The 25,011-nt window shown below is 42.1% G+C and overlaps 1 protein-coding gene across 1 annotated transcript in view; it reads left to right on the top strand.

The window, feature by feature from the left end:
* LOC141440747 (E3 ubiquitin-protein ligase UBR4-like) overlaps positions 1–25,011 on the top strand; it is a 102,751-nt gene that overhangs the window by 9,721 nt on the left and 68,019 nt on the right. The window contains 25 exon segments of the mRNA XM_074105296.1: positions 628–863; positions 3,117–3,280; positions 3,998–4,133; positions 5,124–5,246; positions 5,341–5,483; positions 6,806–7,007; positions 7,936–8,095; positions 8,564–8,730; positions 9,042–9,207; positions 9,359–9,537; positions 10,438–10,594; positions 12,134–12,237; positions 12,747–12,890; positions 13,479–13,694; positions 14,605–14,792; positions 15,381–15,561; positions 16,061–16,166; positions 17,041–17,194; positions 18,009–18,228; positions 19,252–19,351; positions 19,967–20,085; positions 21,029–21,202; positions 21,850–21,995; positions 23,063–23,202; positions 24,149–24,335. Of these exon segments, the coding sequence (XP_073961397.1) occupies positions 628–863; positions 3,117–3,280; positions 3,998–4,133; positions 5,124–5,246; positions 5,341–5,483; positions 6,806–7,007; positions 7,936–8,095; positions 8,564–8,730; positions 9,042–9,207; positions 9,359–9,537; positions 10,438–10,594; positions 12,134–12,237; positions 12,747–12,890; positions 13,479–13,694; positions 14,605–14,792; positions 15,381–15,561; positions 16,061–16,166; positions 17,041–17,194; positions 18,009–18,228; positions 19,252–19,351; positions 19,967–20,085; positions 21,029–21,202; positions 21,850–21,995; positions 23,063–23,202; positions 24,149–24,335 (4,012 nt within the window).

The following is a 25,011-nucleotide window of genomic DNA, read 5'->3' as shown; positions in this document are numbered from 1 at the left end:
CTTTTAGCCAAATCAAGTTTTTTTTTCATAGGTAAGGTCAAATTGTAAAATTCACAAACATGACGATACGACATTGCCATCACATCAAAAACCTAACTTTTTAAATAAAAAAAAATTATAATAGGCCGACATGATGATGACAGTGTGATTTATTTGACGGTTAGTAGTCAGCACCAAGCTTGGCGCATTTATAGACACCACTACTTTTATATCAAACTCGTATGAGTTTTCTATTTATTTAGTAATTATTATTATAGCTTTTTTTCCACACTAGTGGTCCCCAAGGGTTAAAGCCTCCTCCATCTTTTTCCATTTTTCCTTATCCATAGCAATATTCATCCATTCTTTTCCTGCTATTTTTATGAGGTCATCGTTCCATCTTTTTCTCTGCCTTCCAACACATCTTTTTCCTACTGGGCCAGGCCATTTTGTTGTTTGGAGAGTCCATTTTGTGTCTTTATACCTTGCTATATGCCCTGCCCATCTCCATTTCTGTTTTAAGCTATATTGAAGAGCATCTGTTATCTTTGTTGTCTTGCGAATATCTATGTTTCTAGTTCTGTATTCTTAGTAGTTATAGTAGGATCTAAATCGACCACGTTTGATACTATAAACTACCCGTGCCAGATTCATCGACCTCACCGGGCACGCAAACCGCGGCGGCGGAGAAACAAGCGCCATCGACGACGCAGCGCCGGTCCGACGCGCTGCTAGAACAACTGACGACCCCGCTCAAGAACGCAGGCTCGTCGTTGATGACTCCGCAGATACCCACGCTGACTGTCGCCACGGCTGGGATCAATGAGACCTTCGAGTGCGGGAAGGATGGCACGGCTAGCCAACAGTCCACCATTGATATGAAGGTGAGTGTCTGTGCCACAGAGTATGCGGTGTAGTGATAAGGAGAAAAATTGCAAAAATGACAAGTTTTAAGCAATACATAACAGCTCTAAATCTCACCAGTGGCTCTATGGTAACAAGAGTGTATGGAGTGGGTTTTGAGAGATGTTAAATCAAACAGACAGTATTGTCTGAACTGAAATAATTTAGCTAAATCCTAAATGATTGCTGTCAGCTGTGGCTGTGAGAGAATGTGGACAGTGTTTGAATTTTCAGGCTTGGTTAAAGCGTTAATGCGTATTGAGTGATTTTATCAAAATGGTAAGGCGCGTTATTTAGGCTGCTGCCTACACGAATGAGTATTGCTCAAAAAGTTGTCCCGTCATGAAATTGAAAAGAAACCAGTTTGTCAATAAATTATCAACACTAAGGACGAGATCATAAAACATAAACTGCTTAAAACATCCAAAATTTCTTGACGTCAGGAAAACGTCACGAAATATTGTGAGGAAAATATCTTAATTTTGTAACTACATCGAAAATTTGTCGAGAAATAGTCGAATAAGTTTTTTGGAATCGATAAATGGATTTGATTTTGTAAATGGATATTAGCGGAAAAAAAAATGGATTAGTGCTAATTTCACTAAGACATCAAAACGCGATGCGCCCATAGTTTTAGGATGCGCTTCTACCAGAGATGTGCGAGTATGCGTTGCGAGGAATATGTTAGTCATTAATCAATTGGGAGGGTGCGAAGTACTAGGTGGGGGTAATGAAATCTATCGCAGCGCTCATAGTGGCCAAATGAAGAAATAATCTAGGCTCTGTCATCTGTCATACTCATATGAATCTGTCATTACCAAAGCAATTTGTATAGACTTTAACTACCTAATTTTAGTAATAGATGTTTGTGTTTTGATGCGAGCTTGTGTTATTGAACACTGTCCCTGTTTTGTTCTTAATTCCTCTACATCTCGGACATGTCCAGCATCAATTTTCCTTATGAAACGGTTTGTGGTTGAAATTTTATATTGAGTGATACTCACAAAACCGGTCTTAAAAATGATACTCATTTTGATCTGAAAACGATATTTAATTTATTACTAGCGATATATGAACAATTACGAGTAAGTATATAATTTTACTCTTATTCAAAGAAACCAATTAGATAGCTTTATCTTTTCGTTTTACAGTAAAAGTACATCTAAAAATGAAGTAAACAAACCCTGACATAACGGAAATAAAACACAATTGAATGAATTTTTCTTACCTCATTTAATTTTAATGACCAAAAATGAATTCACAACCTTTTGTCCACCCAAATCACGGTATCACTGTAATTTTGTATTAGAAATTAATACGTTATAGGTTTGATTTTTTCAAAACGTCAGAGCATCAGAGCCAAAAAAGTCGCGGACGCTAGGTGGCGCTGATGTCGTGCACAGAGCCAATCCTCGCACAGCACAGCTCCAGTGGAAACAGCTCAGCGGAGCGTTCCTCGCAACGCAACCTCGTACATCTCTGGTGCAAACGCAGCCTTAAAGGGAATACTGAACTGTGACGTCGCTTATTATCCAACTCAATTGACTAAGTATTGGCTTACTGAAGTTTCCTGCAGCTAATTATGAAAGCAAGATAAATACTAATTTATCTGTTAAAATACGATGGCGAAACATTATTCGCTATACAGGGGTCGGCAATGCGCGGCCCAAGGTCTATCTCCTTGCGGCCCGTGACTGTTTTGTAATGTCACTTATTGTAGGTACTGTAGGGACTAGGCTGTATACCGCTGGCAGGTGGTAAAACTGAGCACCTGGCAGGTTAGATTGAATTTATTATGTATGTTTTTTTTTTATAAATAAATAATTAATAATGATAGTATTTTTATATTGTGTGATTCTTGAATTAGATTTTAAAAGAGGACTGTCAGCGGTATACGTGCCGGAGCGCAGATTGCTCCCGACGGCCTGAGGGGCTGGATCTATCTTTGTAAAGTATTATTATAACAGAAATAAAACAACATACTGAAGAAATATCCTTTTTATTTAATTAAGTTTAAAGCCACCAAGCTCATACTTAGCTACAGTCCCCACAGTACCTACCTACAATAGGTAACTAGGTAGATATCTATTAGGTACAAAATTATTTTACAAGTGCGGCCTTTATCTATTTTTTTTCACTATGTGGCTCATGTCTGGCAAAAGGTTACCGACTCCTGCACTACACCTTTATGTGTTTTGGATTACTGCTTAATCTCAATGATTAATTTAATCCAGAAATGGGTGTCGACGACGGCCGCCTCGCTCCTGATGGAGCTCCGCGCGGGCTCCACGATCCTGAAGGTGTGCTCGGCGCTGCCGTGCCTGCAGCGGTATCTGAACAGGTGGCAGGCGGCCAAGGAGACAGCCATGTCGCCGCAGTTCCAGTCGGACGTCGCGCTGTGAGTACAACCTGCCATTACTACACAAAAATAGATTTGCTGACAGCAACAAAAAAAATGGTTGCTTGATGTAACATAAGTAGAGTGACTACAAAATTAACGCCTATTAGTAGCTTAAAGTTAGGTGATATCTTACAAAATCAGTTTTGCAATATTAGCATAATTTTGGTTCCTAATGGCTATTTCTCAAAAAGTTGTCCATTTTTCAATTTTTCAGTTGTCTACTTATTTAAAAAAAATCGTGAAGCTATTTCACCACAAAAAATAAGTAATATTGTTTTTAAATACATATATACAAAACCTTGTGGTAAAAGTGATAAAAAGTCAGATAATCTTTGTTGTTGGATTCAATAGAAAGTTTTGATGTAGATTTACAAAATTACAATTTTTTCCTCACAAGATTTCGTGACGTTTGTATGTGCGGGTCAAATCTTGCAAGTTAAATTTGACCCACTTCTAGTGGTCGGTTTGTCTTGAAATTTGGCATACTTATGTAACTTGCGTGATAATAAAATAACCTGGTAATGACATCCTGGTAGTCCGGCCAGGATCGTCTCCACAGGACGGAACTCTTCAACGGTTAATGACATCGATTTGAAATTTGGTATGCAAATGTAGTTTGGATGACAATGAAAGTACAGTCAGCTAAAAAAGCTTGTATTAAAAATTAAATTTTTACCAAAAACTTTTATTTTAATGCTTTGTTTGTCCTACCAGCCAACATTTCCTCGTGAACGAAGTCCTGGTATGCCGTCTGGCGCTCTCGCTGCCTTGTCTGGAACCTTTCACGCCGGACCGCATCGCAACACTCAGCGACGTCAGCACTGCTTGGCTACTCTGTGCCACTGCGCAGGTGATCATTTAGATTGCATTTTTTTTGCAAGCTGGTATTTGGGTCAATCAACTATTTTACCGACACTTTTGGCGTCTCCTGCGTTACCAAAATTGTCTCTAGCGTTACCAAAAAATCGTACTTCCAACAAGATATTTCACGCTTTAATAGGTTGAACTTACGTAGGATGGCATGTATTCATGTACATCATCTATTAAATTACAGAAAAAACATGTTTACTTACAAAATCTGCAATTGTTTGAAAAATGTCGCGGACAGATTAGTGTCGGTAAAAAAGTTGATTGGCCCATTTACCAGTTTGTATGTTTGGTTTGGAGGAAATGTCGCGTATCTCTTGGCTTGAATTTATGCTCGTTTACATCGCGTGGTTGTTATATTGTTTTTGTAGTTAAGGCCTGTTGTTGTTCATTCATTGATCAAAGTTTCATAACAAATAAAGTTTTTTTTTATATCATAAGGGGCAAACGAGCAGTGTGTAAGTAAGTTGTTTTCTAATGTTGCATGTAGAATTTCATTCAATTTTGCTGCTCGGAATGATTTGTGGTATGGATATGTACTGTATACTCAGCAAAAAGGCTATAATGAACGATGAAATATTAACGGAAACACTTATAGATGCATTGTTACTACTTACTAAAAGTTTTTGCTACCAACACATCATTGCCATTTGTTGCCAAAAATAAATAACATACTCTAATCAACTTACATAAAAAAAAAATTGTTGAAAAGGCAAATTATTCAATCTCATATTTGACGGAAAGGTCGTAAATGAAGACAATAACTGCTGTTTGTATGCCTTACGCTATCTATGTTTTAGCAGATGGGTCTGTTTCACCACTCATTGTTTAATTTTAACTGACGGATAAATGTGATGCTGTCTCTGTTTGTTTTGTTCAAATCGACGGAGACGGTATCACATTTATCCGTCAGTTAAATTTAATCAATGGATGGTGAAACAGGGGGTAAATTATTTATTGATCTGTTCCACAGGCATCCCTGCATCAGAAGGATGAAGAGAGCGAGTACCAGACAGCGAATCTCGTCGAGAGCGCACTCAGCCTGTACAACACAGTCGGGGAGACCTTCCGGGAATCCACCAGAGCCGGCGGTTACGTAAGTGACGAACTATTCCTACTTTCAAGACATACAATCGCCGTGCACCCATGTCGTAGCGTAGAAGACGATTAAGCTTACGTTTTTGCGACAGGTGTACCAGAACCACTTGATGATTGGTGGCTGGGTGCTTCTTTGCGGGCTGCATCACGCGCTGGCCGGCGCTCCCTGCCCCACTGCTGCGCCGGGCAAGAGCCCCGCCAAGACTCAGTCGCGGCCGTACAATCTCACTAAGATGTAAGTGTAGTGGTATCTTAGGGCTTTAACACATAATGGCACACTTATAAGCCATCGTATCGCTATTGTGTACAGGGGATAATAGCCGGACGTAAATGAATCGTCGCGATAGCAATGTTATTATCAGTGTTTCGGCGGGTTTTTCAGATTCGACTATTTCTCAAAAAGTTGTCCATTTTCAGTTGTCCACTTATAAAAAAAAAAACAGACGCTATTAACGATACAAAAAATAAGTTATATTGTGTTTAAATATATATAAAACCTTGTGGTTAAGGTGATAAAAAGTCAGATTAAATCTTTGTTGTTGGATCCAAGAGAAAGTTTCGATGTAAGATCAAGATGCAAGATTTCGTGACGTTATCCTGATGTCAAGAAATTTTGGATGTTTTATGCAGTTTAATCAGTTTATGTTTTATGATCTCTTCCTTAGTGTTAATAATTTCTTGACAAAACTGATTACTTGTTAATTTCATGACGGGACAACTTTTTGAGAAATACTCACTAGCTTCTCAACCGCTGTCAGTAACCTGTCACAGATATTGCAGAAATAAGCGTAACCGAGACAGTGGCGTAGCTACCAAGGGGCTAGGCGGGGCAGTGCCCCGGGGCCCTCAAGCTCAGGGGGCCCTCGAAATTCTGCTTTATAGCTGATGATAAAGTTGCTTAGCATTTTTAAAGTATTTGTATATATGTATAATGATTTTACTTCAAAAAACCTTACCATTTTTGATAGCAGTGGGCCCCATTTTTTTATTTGCCCCAGGGCCCTAGGTTACCTAGCTACGCCACTGAACCGAGAGGATTTTACAACAACAACTGGTACACCTGGTACAACTGCAGGTGATTTCTTTGATATATACAGCAGGAAACTGATAGCGGTTGAAACGCTAGTATAACTGCCTACCTATTTATCCTTCTACCACCCAGTGTCCTATAAATAGGACTTATTGTAATATGACATCGAACTCTCTCATAAGTGAAAAAGTTTCATGTTCATAAAACAAAAAATTGTCTTCGGCCGCAGGACAGTATATCTAATGCAAGTATTGTCAACAACAAGCATAGTAGGCAAAAAAAAGAAAACCAAAAATGAAATTACAAATAACCTAACCAAACCCCGACTTTGTCACTTCAATGTTTAATATCTCGAAAACAGCTGAACTGATTTTGATGAAACATATCTAAGAATCATCGCTAGAAAACCAGATTTCAAATAAAAAAAAACCGCATTCAAATCGGTCCACCCTTTTAAGAGCTACGGTCCCACAGTCGGGGGCTTTAAAACTAGCAAAGAACTTAGTTGTTGGTTGTTCTACCTTTAGGCAGCAGGGCCTGGGTGCGGTATGGGTCGCGCTGGGCGGGCGCTGCCTGGCGTGGGTGGGCGCGCTTCTGAGTGACGCGCGGCTGGAGGCGCTCGGCGACGGCGAGGCGGCCGGCGCGGCGCCCGCGCCGCTCCAGGTGCTGGCACAGCACACGGCACACCAGCGCGAGCTGCGGCTGGCGTGCGCGGCGCCGCTGCACCAGGTTTGATCAATTTTTTAAACACGTTGCCGTGGTTACGTCCCCTGGGCAACTCTTAAATAGCATGAGTTTCTATATCGTACTTTGAGAGAGAAAATATGACAGAACCCATGCGTTAAAAGGTTTCTAGTGACATAATCTATGCGTTACAATACAATGCTTCTAGTGTCAAGATACAATATGTTTTCTGTGGATAAACATCATCGAGAGTACATTTTGTCGTAGTCATAAGCCCATTTCTTTATGGACTATCTAAAGCTCATTAGCAGCATATTATATTATATACAACAGTTAAAAAAAAAACTCTGTCACTGTTGTCTCTTGAACAACTGGGCAGAATAACAAACGAAAAAAGTTAATTTACCCACAAGCTTTTATTTAAACTTCTAGAGAAACTACTTTATCGTTTCCATCCACCTCGAAGGATGGTGGTTTAAGCGAACTTTCTAGCTATGTTTATGCAAATTTTCCCGTCTTTTATTTGAAAAATTTAACTAATACGAAGCCAGTAATTGCTATTCCAGCCGAGACTAATATAAACCCAGCAGGTGTATTTTTCCACCGAAAATACCACAAGCTGTTTTAGATCCATCAAAAAAAGTCTGGAGTTCCAACAAAATAACTGATAGCAGCCATTTGAGTTGGCTGTATAAGACTTGTGCCAACATTTCCATGGCCGTTTCCACTTTTTAAAAAGTTTGAGACTCCAATTGTCGAGCTAGCGCGCCTGCAATCTTTTTAACTTTTTAATTTCTCGCTGACCATAATCTATGCACTTAGCCTTCTTATACGAGTATGTGAGGAATAATGTAGACTTTTACGGTCATTTTTGAGAACAGATAACAAACTGCATATTGAAAATCTGGGTCAACCAACTATTTAGCGTAGCTTGTTGGCATGACCGCTCATGAGGTATTTATTTCCCGTACAGCTGCTAGTCGCCCTTGGAGTGGTCTGCTACCGCAAGGCGACCAATCTGAAGCGGACGGTGGTGCAGAAACAGAACGCTGACGCAGACCCTGACAGATCGGACTCTACCGTCTACTTCCAGGACATGACGCTGTGCTCCGAAGACTCGGAGACTGATGACGGTAAGCAAATGGAGAAGCAAAATTCACCATCATCTTATATCGTTCACGGAAGGAAGTGGTGAATTACTATTGCGATCGCGCTTGACGATTTGCCTTCTGTGTAGCGACACCCGATATATTTGCCGACAGTTGATTAATATTATGATAAAAAATTGAAATAACGACTGTCGCTTGGTTATCGCTAACTGTATGACGGTCATCGCTTGTGACCGTCCATACTGAGTTTCGTGGTACGACGTGGCGTGCAGTTGTTGTCAAGCGTCATGCCAGGCAAGTGAGCTTCTAGTCTGTCATTTGTTTTATCTGCTTTTACAGTCAGTAATTTGTTGTTATAATTAGCAGGACACTCGATTGTTGTAATGACAATGAGGTAGAAACCCCCGTTTGACTATATTCTGTGTACCAGGTTAAGGCAGGCAAGAAGATATAATTTGATAAATATTCTAAAACCTCATGCTTGTTCAACAGATAGTGAATTATTGTTCGGACTGTGGTTCGAATCGACACTTGCGGCCGCTAACGCGACCGAGAACACGACATTGGTGCGCGCGGGCGGCGCCGACGGGGCCGACGCGGCCGAGTCGCCTGCGCGCCCGCAACAGGCCTTCGTGCCCGACAAGACCGAGCCCTATTCTGTGAGTCGCATTATATTAAAACTAAAAACAAGTACTTTGCTCACCCGCGACCTTAACCTACTGAGGTCCACCATATACTAAAATATAAAAAAAAATTGTTAGAGCAATTTGAATCTAATGAATGTGGGCTAAAAGGCAGGAGAAATATCGTAGAAGTATCGGAGAAGTATCGATAGTTCGCCTGTCTCTTAGCCTTCATTGTTTCGGGAATAAAGTCAAATTGACGTGGTGTGAAACAATAGAGAAACAAAAGAAATTACTCTTCAATTCAATGATAATTTTGCTAAAGAAAGTGTCTTCTTCCCCTCCAGTACATACGGCTGGCGACAGAAGTATTCACTCTACTGACCGCTGAGATCATAAGCGACGGCTCCGAGCGGCTGGGCCAGAACGCTTTGCAGCTGCACGACGCGCACCAGGCGTTGCTTGCGGCGCTCTGCAAGGACCTGGACCGAGAGACGGCCAGGACTGACACCGGTAAGTGTCACATAACATTGTATTGAACATCTGAAGCGGGACCTCAAGCTTCGTAGTCAGGTTCACTAACCACTTGGCCATACGGTCGTCAGACTACTTTTACTTTATCTTTCCACATAAATTTGGCATTAATCTGTCACGTTGTTCCCAGGCACGATATCGCCGTGCTTCGGCCCACGCATCTGCGCACTGTACGCGTCTTTCAGCGCCGCTCTGGTCCGTTACTTGCACAACCTGATCAGCGCGCCGGCGTTCGTCGCATTACAGCCGGCGTTGCAGCTACAGCTCGCGAGCGGCGGCGCCGAGCGCGGCAATATGACGCCGCTGCAGGTAACGTGCTTAGAACAAAGGAGAACAGAAGACGAGGGACGTGCCCAGCTTCTGGCCCAGGGGGGAGGGAGGCAAGTTCATTCCCCCGTGCTTGTTTTCTCGTTCACACAACACAGTTTGCGATGTTTTTCAAAATTTACTGCATCATACATATTGTAAAGCATACAATGTAACAGCTGCCCTCCCCTGCCTCCCTGGGTACGCCAGTGCAGAAGACTAGCCTTCAAAGACATTTTTATTTTTAAAAGACTACTGAAGACGTTGGCGAAATCATGGTTAGACCAAATACAACAGAATTTCTATGGCTAGTTAGATAAAAGAATGACAAGTCTTACGAGCTGTACCATTATGAATAAAAAAGCGCAAATGTTAGTATCAGGCGTACTGGCTTAGTGTAAATTTTAGGGCGCGGTCATATGAAATCGCTCGACGCTCGTTTCCAGTGTCAAATCTGGTCACGTGACATATAGCGATAAAGCTGAAAATGTTGAGCTGAAAAAAAAACCTCTTCAATTTCGGCAAAAACACTGTTATTTTTTTTTCATTCACTCCAATTTCTTTTATTTGCACCAATGCCACGACTGCTTCTAAATGAGATTAAGAAATCAGTTTCCAAGGCCAAGATCATTCCTGAAAGAAGACACCTTGTCGCTGCTGCTCGACGCGGCGACTTAACGCTACTTTGAGTCGCGGAAAATTCAAAATCACCTTCAAAATGGGGTCACGTGACCAGATTTATAGCTGCAATCGAGCGACGAGCGACTGCATATGGCCGCACCTTTGAACGTCCTATCCAAACCGTCATAAGCACCCCGCTTATTCAGATATGTATAGAACCGACTTTTCCGGATGAAAAACCATTATTCCTGTGCGGTATCCAGCATGAATTTCCTGTGTCAGGTGGGCCCGCGCGTCGTGAAACTGCTCGGCGGCATGGTGCTGGGCAAGCCGGCGGCTGAACGTGAGAACAGCATACTGGCGATGTGGCACAAGATCGTGCACACGCTGCAAGAGTGCGCCTTGCAGACGCAGCCGTCGCAGGATCATGACTACGAAGGTGAGGGGACAAAGCCTTTTTTTTATACGACTAGATGGAAAACGAGCAAGTGGGTCTCCTGATGGTAAGAGATCACCACCGCCCGTAAACATCTGCAACACCAGGGATATTGCAGATGCATTGACAACCTAGAGGCCTAAGATGGAATACCTCAAGTGTCAGTAATTTCACCGGCTGTCTTACTCTACACGCCGAAACACAACAGTGCAAGCGCTGCTGCTCCACGGTAGGATTAGCGAGCAAGATGGTGGTAGCAATCCGGGCGGACCTTGCACAAGGCCCTACCACCTGCAAAATAGCTGGCGCGGGCGCTCGCAGTTAGCGCTGCTCATACAGTACCCGGCGATAAAGATTGCACATCGGTCGTCGGAAAAAGACAATTGGCTGTTCACGACGATTTCCGAACACTGGCCACCGTCCATCAATCATCGTATTTAAGTGACGTTTTATATCAAATAAATACTGCAACTTTATGAACTTAATTAGTTTACGTCAAATTAATGACACTAAACTTCCGATAACTTTTTCCTAAAGATGCCATCGTACAATTTAAAGTTTTGGGAGGGGTTTCAACTACTTATATATATTTTTATCTAATTGCGTCCGTACTCTATTGTACCTGTACAACGACTGGCAAACGTCACATAAGTAGTGTGACAACGCTCTACGAAGCCGAAATTAGCCGAGTCTCTATCCAAAGACCGATGTGCAGTCTTTATGACCGGGTACTGTACTATTTTTCTACAGGCGTCCACCCGTTCCGTGCAAACCGCGTAGGCTAGCATAGGCCCTTACGGCTCGGCTTATCGCACATATAGCAGGGAGTATAGATGGCCGTGTTGGTGGCGAAAAGTTCTCGAATGGAGACCGCGGATCGGCAAGCGCAACGTAGGATATCCACCAATGAAATAAACGGAGGACCTGGTCAAAGCCGCGGGTTCACGGTAGATCCAGGCCGCTTCCAACCGAAGCAACTGGTGGTATGTGAGGGTGACCTATGTCCAACCTATGTATGATATGATGACGTTGATGATGAACATGATGATCAGGGGTCGGACAAAAAGAGCCGATGACGTCAAACCACTTATAGGATGATTTCAAATAGTATTTTTGATTTTCATAAACAATTATCACTTATCATTTATCAACCTCTTTATTAAACGATATGAAATTTATTTTATTGACTGAATTCCATTGATTTATTTACGATTATTTTGTTACTTCAATAATGCTACTTTGTGCATTATTGAAGTACATCATCTTGTGTGCAAGATTACGTCATTTTTACGTCATCCGCACTTTTTGTCCGACCCCTGATGATGATCGTATCTACATGAAGTTTACACTGGCAACCCAGAAAGTGAGAGAAGCGTGGGCTGGGTGCCTTCGTAAGCAACTTCCCTGACGTCACGTTAAAACTTTAGTCATCCGGTGGAAATTGAGTTCTTACAGTAGCTTCGCTCGTGTGAATCTTTGGGTCTGATATTGTTTGTTTGTTCTAGGTTATTCTTAGTTGTTTATTATGTTTTTCTCTTACAGATTTGAACGTGGAACACGCCCAACTGCTTGTATATCTTTTCCATTCGCTCACTCTGATGCAGAAGAAATCCGTTCTGCTCATGACTTCAAACGCTATTATAAAAGTAAGTCAATTTAGTATAGATAACTTATGACAGGAGATGATAATAAATAAATTAAAAACATTACATTGGTATAGTGGTGGGCAAACTTTCTTCATGTGGGGCCAGAAAGTTACAGATATTTTAGAGGAGGGCCAGGATTACACCGTTCTATTTTATACTTGTTTTATATTTTTTCCAAATAATGAAATTATATTATGACCGCAGGCCATATCGTCGTTGCTATTGCAATACCGCGTAACTAGCATTTACCATAAGGTACAATTTTCATGGTCAGAACAGTACAATGTTAGTACTATTCTGACAATGAAAATTATACCTTATGGAAAAAGCTAGTTACGCGGTATTGCAGTAGCAACGACGATATTGGTAGGTACTATTCACTGCGAAGGAAAGTCGGCGGGCAGGAGTTGGCCCGCGGGCCATACTTTGCAGCGAGTCTATTCGAACGAATGCACTGTGTAAATAATTTTAAGTAATGATTTTTAACGTGCTAATTTCCTTATTTTAAGGTGACGGAGACGTTAGCAGTCAGTGACAGGAAGAAGGCAATGAACCTGGCACCGCATCAGCTAATATTGACGACGAGGCTCATGCTGCTGTTGGAATATCTCATGAGACATCTGTATGACGCGCCTCAGAATTTGCTGCAGCAGGTAAAGTAATTTCTGGCGGCATAGTGTATTTTTTGGCATTTGACTGTTCAATGCTTGGTCGATAATCACATTGCACAGCAGTTGAAACGTGATACGCAATGAATTAGAAATAAATATACGAGTATATATATAGATGTAGAGTCGTGGCGGGGGTGCAATGGTTTTAAAATTACTTCAGTTATTTTAAGTTTCAAAACCACGTCAATTATAACTTAATTTTTTTTTTGGTATATTCATCTTGGGCGTTGAAAATGTTATATTCGGATTTCGTAGAGTACAGTGGCTCAAAGGTTTTATGGTTATGGTTTGCCTATGTACATTTTGTCTCAACCACAGGTCTCAACGTTTGTCAATTGTGTTCCTTTGTTTTTTTCTTTGAAAAGATGAGCTTAATAAAGTAACTCCGAGTTAACTGCTAACTCAGGATTAAGTAGTGTCATAATTTATGGAACTGTCAAACATAACTCAGGGTTGACCATTTAATATTTTAACCCTGGACCGTACAAGGGTTACATACATAGGATAATTAACATGTTAAAAGCTACATTATTTACAGTGAAAGAGTTCTAACGCTCCTGTCTCATACAGATCGAATGGAACCTAGTGATAGCGACGGGGCTCGCCCAAGCCTCCGCGGACCCGGCGGCCAATGGCGCCAAGACAACCACCGACAGCGGACAGATCAAGGCCCGTATATACTGCGAGGTGCCCAACATAGAGCAGGCGTATCGACGGTTGGCGCAGAACGAGACCTCAATGCGGCCGAAGTTCTATGCGTTGACTAACTCTGAGATTAATAACCAGGTAAGAAGTTCAAAGCTATTTTTTTTTCTTATTTGAAAGTTGGCAATTGTCTACTTTTCGGGTACTGCCTTTTCGCAACGTAACGTTTGGCAAACTGTTTAATTTTCCAACTTTTTTATTTCGCAAACTCTAAAACTGTAAATATTTCAGGATTTATATCAGGGCCATCGTGTAGAACCGTTTAGGTTAGGTTAGGTTAGTTTTATAAAAAAATATCTAGTCCGTCAGTTTGATTATTAGAAAATATTGCACGCGTATTTTTTTCTTTTGTCAATCAAACGGAAAAAAATATATAGATGAAGCGCGTCAGAGTTCAGGCGTGGGGTACATTTTTACGTGATGTCTTTCATGAAGAAATCCAAGAGTATTATATTATTAAACTTTAAACAACGTCGATCGCCTCGGTCGCTGCGTACTGTACTAACCTCTTGTGTCCGTTGATTCGATGCTGGCAGCATAGTTCCATTTTTGAATAATAATATGGAACGGACGCAAGGGTGTTAAACAGAAGACTTGTATCCGAGCTGCCAACGTAGAAAGTTGATTTGAAATACATACGAAAATATCCTAAAGAAGTGCATTTAATTTAAATAGGGCAATAATAGAATAGTGGACCGTCCGTCCACTACAGTACCATGCCGATGCAAGCGCACCATAGAATGTCCACCAACGAGATGTACGGACGACCTGGTTAAAGCCGCGAGTTCCCGCTGGATGCAGGCAGACCTAAGTCCAACAGTGGACTGGATTACGTTTTTAATGTAATTTCATTTCTCTTGACGACCTTTTTTTGCATCCCCTATTTTTCGACATGTCTGAAATGTGTGATTTTCATTAAGAAATGTCCATGATGATGATGGTGATAACGTAGAGAAACTACGTGGAATAATTCCTTGTTCTCTGGTGCCAGGAAAACCCCAAGTTCGATGGTCTCGCGTGCAACTTCGTGCTCGGCACGCCGCACAAGCTCAAGTATCCGCTATTGTTGGACGCATTACTCGGTCTTCTCAACTCGGCGTGCGTGTGCGACAATCCGGCGGCCCTGTCCTCGCCCACAGCCCTGGCGGCCGCGCACTACTGCTTCCAGACTGCGTGGAGGTAACGATACAACAATACAATACAACTGTTTTTTATTGTATTGGCTTGCGTTGGGTCAATTCCAGGGTAGGCATTTGGTAGTAGCACCAGCACCCAGCTGCCTAATCAATGCACGCTATGGCTTTAACGTACACCGCAATAGTAAGCGAAACAGAATATAAAGTACAGTCAAGGGCAAAGATATTGACACGGCCAAAGTTGCAAAAATATGTATACGCGACTCTATGCACTTAACATTAAGGCCGTGTATACATATTTTTGCAACTTTGGCCGTGTCGATATCTTTGCCCTTGTCTGTACACAGAGAGAAAGTTACATGGTAAGCAACAAAATTTGAGTTTAGTAGGGTACTTGATACCAACAATGCCAAGACACGGGTGTAATAAAAAAACAACTTTATTTTGACCCTGAATTTTATTTAGCAGTTTATTTTTAAATAATGTCCTTGACTTAACCAGCGGCTTCTCATGTGTGAATTGAAAATTCGAGATTATATTAAAACTTCATGGGAATTTCCAAAAATTACATCGTGGATTTAATTATGGTTGTAGCAGATCCATCTTAGTTACTGAGCATATTTGTGTTTAGGTTGGTAGTAAGCATGCCGCCAGCGACCCCTCACATGGACAAGTTGCAAGCCGGGACTGCGGCCGAGCTGCCTTCGCCGCTGCCGCTGCACGCGGTCATATGGGCGCCACGAGCTGACAACAAGAAGGTTTTCAACCCCTGGCTAAAGGATGCCCTTGTCAAGCAAGGAATGTATACGCAGGTAATTTAAAAAGTGTCATGGGACTACGTAATTCGAAAATCGAATTTCGGATCGTGCCGTCCCTCTCAGTTTCGTATTAAACGATTTTAGCGTCAGCGGGATGGCAAGATATGAAGTTCGAATTTTGCACTTCGTAATATCGAATATAGGGGTTTAGACCCACCGTGTGCCTAATCATGGGTGATATAGTGTCGTCACGAATCCAAGATTTATTCAAATGTTACGCACGAAACCTTTCAAAAAAAGAGTTAGGTACAGTCAAGGGCAAAGATATCGACACGGCCAAAGTTGTAAAAATATGTATACACGGCCTTAGTGTTAAGGGCATAAAGTCGTGTATACATATTTTTGTAAATTTGGTCGTGTCGATATGTTTGCCCTTGACTGTACACAAATGACATATTTGTTAAGTATATGTATAGACTATAGAGACATGCTGAAATTACCTAAGGCAACTCTCAACTCGACACGGTCTTCAGTTTTTGTTTCGCTTCAACAGTATGCTGAGAACTTACTGGCTGGAGTGAGCACGTCATGCGACAACATCAAGTACCAGCTGTGGCTCGCCGGTGAAACTATCAAGCAACTAAAGGAAAACATTACGGGTAACTATGATTTTGAACATTAAATTTTACTTTCAGTTCTGTGAACGCTTATAAACGCTTTTAACTATTATGCAAAGTCAACAATAAGTGACGTAGAGTGATAGCTTTACTGGGGAATATTGACGTTACGAACTTGACCGAATAAAACAAATAAATATCACATGAATAATGGATTAATATCATATTACATGTTTACCCGCGGCTTCGCACACATAAATCATTAGGTCCAGCAGCTGAATTGAAATTCCGGGATTTTTAAAAATTCCCGTGGGAATTCCCGAAAATTAAATGGATGTTTTCATTGACGTTACATTAAAAACAATCGTTTTCAAATTTGATGACTCTTAAGCCCAGCGGTTGTTGTTTCGAAATTTTTTCCGTATCCCGTGGGAATATCGGAATAAAGAGTAGGCTATGTTTTATTCCAGATGTCCAGCTATCTACATACCAAATATCATGACTCTAAGCCCAGCGGTTATTAGTTCGAGATTTTATCCCTATCCCGTGGGAACATCGGGATAAAAAGTAGCCTTTGTGTTATTTATTTTAGACATCCAGCTACCTACATACCAAATTTCATGACTCTAAGCCCAGCGGTTGTTATTAAGAGATTTTATCTCTATCCCTTGGGAATATCGGGATAAAAAGTATCCTATGTTTTAATCCAGGTTACAAACTAACTTTTTGCCAAATTTCATCCAAATCCGTCCAGCCGTTTCAGTGTGAAGAAGTAACAAACATACTCACTCACTCACTCACTCACTCACTCACAAACTTTCGCATTTATAATAATAGTAGGATTAGTTCAAAGTCCTACCTTTTTCTATAGACTAAAAAAAATCGAAGTGAGCGGCTATAATGTATTGTTCTGCAGGCAACGGTCTGCCGGCGCTGCTGGACGTGATTTCCTGCGACGCGGCGCTCGTTCGTTTGAAGCATTCGCTCGGGGACGCGGCGGGCGCGGCGGAGGTGCTCGCCTTCATGCCCGATCTGCTGTCTCTCCTCGAGACAGTCTTCAACTGCTGCCGGTAATTGAAGCAATCTTTTATATAAGTATGCTACTGAGTGTGTGAGCTGCATCGTGAGATTAGAATGCCGCCGAATAAGGCTGTGGCGATGGCTTTTACAAATGTAGTGAATAATGTTGTGCTTTCGTATTTCGTCGGAAAAGTTTGTATTTATCTTGCTTTCTCAACTAGCTTGTTGAAGCTTACTGAAGCTGATTGAGAAGGAATAACATTATTACATTTGTACAGCAGCTATTAGAAATTTCGGAGCAGCCAAGGTGATAAATAAAACAATAAATTTAATAGTTCAGTGTGTCTTAAGGGCGGTAAATAATGAATTACGAATGAGAGTTCTAATTCTAAGCCCGAAGTCGAAGCGAGTAAGTCTAATTTTTTCATGCCGATGGATGTTCAGTAATTGCTAGTAACAAGCGACCACCTTTACAATCACATTTTTACGTGTCAGATATTTGCGAGTGGCAATATTAATGCTGGTTGAACTTATTCAAAGTTTCAAAAAATAATATCTTATTCCGAAAGAAGGCCGTAGTACATATTTTAGTGGTTCGCTCTTGGGCACTTGGCTACGTAAACGTGATTATTTGCCGTTTGAAATATAACACAGGTAGATCTTTAGTTGTATAATCAATTTAAAAAGAAATAATGAAATTAAAATTAAATCAATATTTAAGGGGGGCTCCCGTACAACAAACTTGATTTTTGTCGTCTTTTTGCTAATGTCTACCGTTTGTGCGCGAGTCCGACTCGCAGTTGGCCGGTTTTCTAACCCCTGCATAGACTCGACTTAAACTTGAAGTGTTATTGCCCTGTACAGCCTGAGCGCGGACCTAGAGCTGGAAGGTCTGATGGAGCCGACGAACAACCCGTCCCGCGCGGCGGTGCGGCGCGCGCGGCTGCAGGTGTGCGGCACGAACAGCCCCGTCATCCTGGCGTCGAACACGCTCGGCTGCTGGCTCAGCATGCAGATGCCGAGCAACGCGGCGGCGGCGTTGGAGCGGCTGTCCTCGCCGCCGCCGCTCGCCTGTCTCAACATCGTGAGTGTTTTTGGGGTCAATCAACTTTTTTTGTGACAGTTTTAAGGCAATGAGGGCTATCGTTTTTTGTCTCACTAGATGGCGCACTGTTGCGTGAGGTTTTTAAGTATGGCTTACAAAGTCTGTTATTACGGGTGTGAAAACAAAGTTTAGATTAAAATCATATTTAATACACCTTAAAACCGTACCATAAAAATATCGAGCATGCCACAGTGTTGCATAGTCTCCGTTTTGTTGGAAAAAAAGGGAGGACAAAGGTTTCCGAAAGACAAAATTGTCTAAAAACACAGACATTCATTGCCCCGGAACGCATATTTGGCATAATTAATTTCAGATATTGCAAAATATGACAAAATTATTCTAATTATAAATAAACCCCGTAGCTCACCAAAAACTATGAGATTTGACATTTCGGAGACCTCACGCTACACTAGCGCCTCTAGTGGCGAATTCATACGCGATAGCCCTCATTCCTTCATGGCTCATCTCCTGGGCGTGCTAAGTGTATCAATTTTGATCATGAAACTACCGTGAGACTGAATGATATGTTTAGCTTGACATGTTTCAGGCTAATTCGTAGCCCTTCTTCCTAGGAGCAACTATAGATGCAAGTGTGTGTGTTTGTCCGTCTTTCACGTCGAAACGGAGCGACGGATCGACGTGATTTTTGGCATAAAGATAGTTTATGGGCCAGAGAGTGACATAGGCTACTTTTTATCCCGGAAAAATGCACAGTTCCCGAGGGAACACGCTGAAGCGCGATAACTGAATTCCATGCGGGCGAAGCCGCGGGCGAAAGCTAGTCATTTAATAAAAGTGTATTCAAGTGAAATTCAAATATTTTTATTGTAGTCTGCGGGCACTTGATACAAAAGTTGTTATGATGACTATGAGACTCTATATATCGGTCTCTTTCTTGAACGCTTATCTCTATGCAGTAGGTATATGATGCTAATTGCGTGTGACGTCACGCGCTGGTATTTCTTTCTCAGTCTAATATGCACGCATGTTTGTTTTCAACAGGACCTGTACGCTTCCCATATAATACCCTTGGAGAGCGCCGTGCTGAGCCTGGTGGCGTCTCACTGCGACCTCATCAGCGCGAACCCCAAATACTCTATAGGTAATTTATTGAGCTTCACTTGCAGTATTTTTTATCAGTGTTTTGCTCCTCCGAGCAATGTTGGCCACTGAGCCATGACCCTTTTACAGCAGTGCACACAATCAATATGAAATGTTTACTTTTAAGTTTGGACTGGTGTTTTGTATCTGTATCTAATCTTGATTGTGTGTATTTGCAGTACCAGTACAGTTTTATATATCTGTCAGTACTCTGCAAAGTGCTGAATTTGAAAGGGGTGACACTCTTTCCCGGCCCGGATAATACCGGGATGGAAATACCGACCCTGTGTTTCGTCTACACGCCCATAGAAGCTCCTGACAGTTTCTATGGGCGTGTACACAAAAAACAGGGCCGGTATTTCCATGTCGGTGTTATCCGGGCCGAGAGTGTCACCCTTTGAAAGTACAGTGGATATTCGAATTTGAATTGAATTTTTAAAACGAACCAAAACATGAAATGAGGAAGAGGTTAACAATCGTTAAGGCTTGATCAGCCTTGTTACACTGCTAACCCCTGGCGACGCCCTTGGTACTATGTAAACTAAAACCACTCTCAACCTTCCTACTACTGTTACAGTGCATGATTATGCAAAGTTAACTTGTTCTTTTTATACAGGGCCCTCTTTGATGGCGCTCGCGTTTTCGGGCGCCAAGCTGCTCGAGCTCGGCGCGGCGAAGATAGCGGAGGACCCTCTGCTGTTGAAACGCACGCTGGGACTCGTCGTGCCGGCTGTGGTGAGACGCCTTTAAAGTTTAAATAAAAAAAAGAAAATAGTCTATTTCCGTTTTAATGTGTGCTGTTGCGCGCGTCTCCGTCCACGTAGAATTCGTTTATTGCTATCTCGCCAGGTGCAATTTTCCAGGATAAAAACTATCACGGGACTCCACTATCGAATATACAAGGTGTTAATTAAATAAAAAGTGCAAATTTTCATTGAAATCGAAAATGTAAACTGTTGGGTGGAAAAAAATAAAAAATTCAGAATGGTAGTAAATATATTATCAAATTTACAAGGAAAACTATAGCGGCTAAGATTGCTTGAGAATTATTAGTAGTTTAGGAGTAAATAGCAGCCTTAGGTATAAAATATACCTAAACTTGAAAGATTCAGTACACAATACGAAATCCTTAGAAAAATATTATTTATTTTTTTCTTAATGGCTACGGAACCCTATCCTGGGCGTGTACGACACGCTATTGGCCGGTTTTTATAAAAAAAATCTGTTCAGATCATGCGTGCCAAATTGTACGCACTTGCAGCTATAACAATAGCCAGAAATAAGTTTTTGGTATAAATTTCATTTTTAATACAAGCTTTTTTGCTGACTGTACTTTTTGTTGACTGTACTTGTATTGTCACCCAAACAACATTTGCATACCAAACTTCAAGCCGATGACATTAACCGTTGATGAGTTCCGTCCTGCGGACACGATCCTGGCCGGACTACCAGGATGTCACTACCAGATTATTGTATTGTCACGCAATTTACATAAGTATACCTAATTTCAAGTCAATCCAACTACCGGAAGTTGGTCGACTTTAACTTGCAAGATTTGATTACATACAGACGAACAAGACATACAGACAGACAGAGAGACAGACAGACAACGGGACAGGTGAAACTAAATAAAAGCTTGTAAAAGTACAGCATTTTTAACATCTTGTTTGGTCAACAGACGGACGGCCGTCTCCAGTTCATGTCGCCGGAGCCGCTAGGTGCGACGCTTATCAACCTGGTGCCTCAGGAACAGGAGTCGCTCCAGCTCATACATGAGCATCTCCTGAAGACTATGTATCCCGTGCTCGTGGAACATCTGCAACGGTCTACGGAGAAGACGCTGCGGCATATGGTAAGCTAATGATATGATGGTGCAAATAAATTATCTTGTGTCGCCAGTTTTCAGAGGAGTAACGAATTAAAAGGGTGTTTCAAGCTAGCGCTGCTATGTGCAGTCTCTCTTTCTTACTCCCTCACCGCTTCTGTTTCTTATTAAATGTATGCAACCGATACCGTTTTAACGTGCCATGACGCAACACGTCACACGAATGTGTGGCATAAACCCTAGACGACTGTATGTAACGGTGCAGCCACATGCAGTCGCTCGTCGCTCGTTTGCAGCGATAAATCTGGTCACGTGATCCCATTTTGAATGTGATTTAGAATTTCCCGCGGCTCAAAAAAGTAGCGTCAAGGCGCCGCGTCGAGCAGCAGCGTCAAGATGGCTGCTTGCAGGAATGATCTTGGTCTTTCAGGCTGATTTCTTAATCTCATTTAGTAGCAGTCGTGGCAGTGGTACAATTAAAAGAAATTGGAGTGAATGAAAAAAAAACAGCGTCTTTGCCGAAATTGAAGAGGTTTATTTTTCCAGCGATAAAGCTCAATATTTTCAGCTTTATCGCTTTATGTCACGTGACCAGATTTGACGCTTGAAACGAGCATGAGGCCGCGCCTTTATTGGTTGTCGGATTTCTTTTCTTAGAAAGTTATTGCTTTCAGGTGAATTATTGGGAGAAAGCCTTGAACAAGCCCGTGGGCCGTCTGGCGTACGAGAGCGTGTTCACCGACGGCTCCGAATACAGCCTCGGCAAGATTTTGCTCTCTGCGCCCAACGCCAGAGCTGGTTACGCGGACAAAGTTATCGAGTAAGTGCAGAGACTCGCTTCAATTTAAGTTCAAGTGTCGGGGTTGTGTTCTTCCGCTTGGCGAGAACACTGTTATTGCTGCAATTGTACCATCAGCCAAATATGTGGTCTACCACCCAAAAGTTGATAATCGCGGAGTTTGCATGCCATAAAACAATAATGCCAAGAGACGTGTCTGTCAACTTGAAAGTTCGACTTTAGCGACATATTCATTTTATAGGAATTTATTTGGCTGATGGTACCTAACACTCTTGCTTCGCTCATCGTCGTGCCTTATTTGACGGAACCTAAACTGGTACAACTGACAGATTACACTAAGTAGAAAATATTTGGCTCCTTCCAGTGTTTAAAAAAATGCCATGTGTACAAAACGGTAAATGGTATTTTTTTACGAGAATAATAATAACAATAATAAATAACCGAATAAGTAAAATAACCTAAAAAACCGGCCAGATGCGAGCCGGACTCGCGCACCGAGGGTTCCGTACAAACTATTAAAAAAATATATTAAAAATATTTTAATTATATGATGTAGCTAAAGAAGTTTGATTTTTTCACAGCTCCATGGGACAGTAGACCTGAGTATTTGATATAAATTTCAGCTTGATACCTCCACGCGTTCCTGAGAAAAAGGGTCTTGACAGACGGACGGACAACAAAGTGATCCTATAAGGGTTCCGTTTTTTCCTTTCGAGATACGGAACCCTAAAAAAGACTATAAATACGATCGAAATTTGAGACAATATTTTAAATTTTCATAAAAAAAATCGTGCTTGATAATCGGGCGTGTCATGTCTTTGGCGTCCTTTTAGATACGACTGGTAGTGATTGTTAGACATGGAATACTCACACTCACTCATACGAGATAAGTGTATAAAAGTTAATACGCCAAATCTATCGTTTAGATCTATAAAAGTAGGTATTTAAATTACGAGTAAGTGGTTAAGGTGAACTGGCGCCCCGGGCAGCCGCTGCGGCCCCCTCCCCCACTAAAGCCGGCACTGGCTGGCACGCCATGGCGACTTGTCCGTAAACCCACTTTAACACTGATTTCAATTGTCCACCAGGGTGTTCATTAAGATATTCGCCGGCTGCGAGAGCTCGGAGCTCAACAGCTCCCTCTGCATATCTGTATGCAAGTTCATCGGCGTCGCGGACCAGCAGAAACTGGCCGCTCTGCTCGCTCACATCTGTCATGGGACCAGCGGTATGTTTTAGTATTTTTTTTATTACAATATAATACATAGACAGTTCATAAGTTATATTTACATTTTATACTAACATGAAACTACTACGAGTAGCTGCTTTTTACAAGCTTTAATTTATAAGTATTGCAATGTTCTTATGTAAGTTGTCTTCAAATTGCAATTCGTATTTTATCTTACTTCTTGTGATCGGATTGTCTTAAAACTTAACACGGAGAAGTTAAGTACTCTTACAGTCAGGAATGCTTGTACTATAAATATTTTTTACAAAAAGCTTATTCCTAAATAAGCTGTGATTGACTCATCAACACCCATCCTTGGGCATAACTAGTTGAACTAGTTCCCTTGAAATACCATCCCAGCCTATATACGTCCCACTGCTGGGCACAGGCTTCCTCTCAGAACAAGAGGGCTTGCGCCATAGTTCCCACGCGGGCCAAGTGCGGATTGGGAACTACACACGCACCATTGAATTGCTTCGCAGGTTTGTACAGGTTTCCTCACGATGTTTCCTTCACCGCTAAGCTCGTGGTAAATATCAAATGTAATTCCGCACATGAATTTCGAAAAAGTCAGAGGTGCGAGCCGGGGTTTGAACCCACGATTCTCTGCTTGGGAGACGATAGGTCGAACCACTAGGCCACCAGTGCTTCATTATTTAGTTCCCTTGATGCTTATAAAAAGATTTAGGGGCTGTTTCATCATCCATTGATTAGTGTTAACTGGCGGTTAGGTGTGATGCCGTCTCTATTTGTTTTGTTCGAATAGACAGAGACGGCATCATATTTAACCGTCGGTTAACGCTTATCAATGGATGGTGAAACAGCCCCTTAGGGTAAATTTAGCAAAATCGAAACTAACATAGATTAAGAATTACTAACACTATTATATGGATATAATAACGTCTGAAATAAAGTTTAATTTAATGAGACTTCCTTTTTTTGTCAGGCGCAGCGGAGGGCAGCGGTGGGTCCGGGAACGCGTCCCCGGCCGAGACGGAGCCGCCGACGCCGACCTCGACGGCGCCCGAGGGCGGCGCGCAGGCGTCCTTCGCGCTCCGCAACGCGCTGCGCAGCGTGTTCCGCACAGAGAGCGACGCGGCCGCGCGCGCCGACGCGCAGGAGGCCGCCGCCACGTGAGTACCCCCACCAAGATTCAGCCTCCTACCGCCCAGCGTCCTTTATACAGGACTTATTGTTATTTGACATCGAACTCTCATAAGTCATCACCATCTCAGCCGTAGGACTTCAAAAGTTGGGCATAGGGTTCCCCCATAGACCTCAAATTACTGTGGTTGGCAGCGGCTTGCATCCACCTTGAACCCGCGGCTTTAACCAGGTCATCCGTCCATCTCGTTAGTGGACGTCCTACGCTGCGCTTGTCGATCTGCGGTCTCCACTCGAGTACTTTTCGGTCCCAACGGTCATCTGTTCTCCGTGCTATATGGCTTGCCCATTGCCACTTCAACGAGCTAATTCGCTTGGCTATGTCGGTGACTTTTGTTCTTCTACGTATCTCCTCATTTCTGATTCGATCCCGTAGAGAAACCCCAAGCATAGCTCTCGCCATAGCTCGCTGAGCAACTCTGAGCCCATTTGTAAGGCCTCATATTGAAGCACCACGTCTCGGATCCATATGTCATCACTGGCAACACACATTGGGTAGACTTTGTCTCTCATAAGTGACAAAGTTTTAAGTTGATAAACATAACATAGTTCATAAGTTCATAGTTCGCGGGTCGCGGGTCTGCTGCGGAGAGTGCAGAGAGGCTTAAGCACGGCAAGTATCCAGAGCTCAAAGACAACTACGAC

This window comes from Choristoneura fumiferana, chromosome Z, assembly GCF_025370935.1.
Source record: "Choristoneura fumiferana chromosome Z, NRCan_CFum_1, whole genome shotgun sequence".
Classification (NCBI taxonomy): Eukaryota; Metazoa; Arthropoda; class Insecta; order Lepidoptera; family Tortricidae; genus Choristoneura; species Choristoneura fumiferana.
This window is presented reverse-complemented; position numbering and strand designations above follow the sequence as displayed.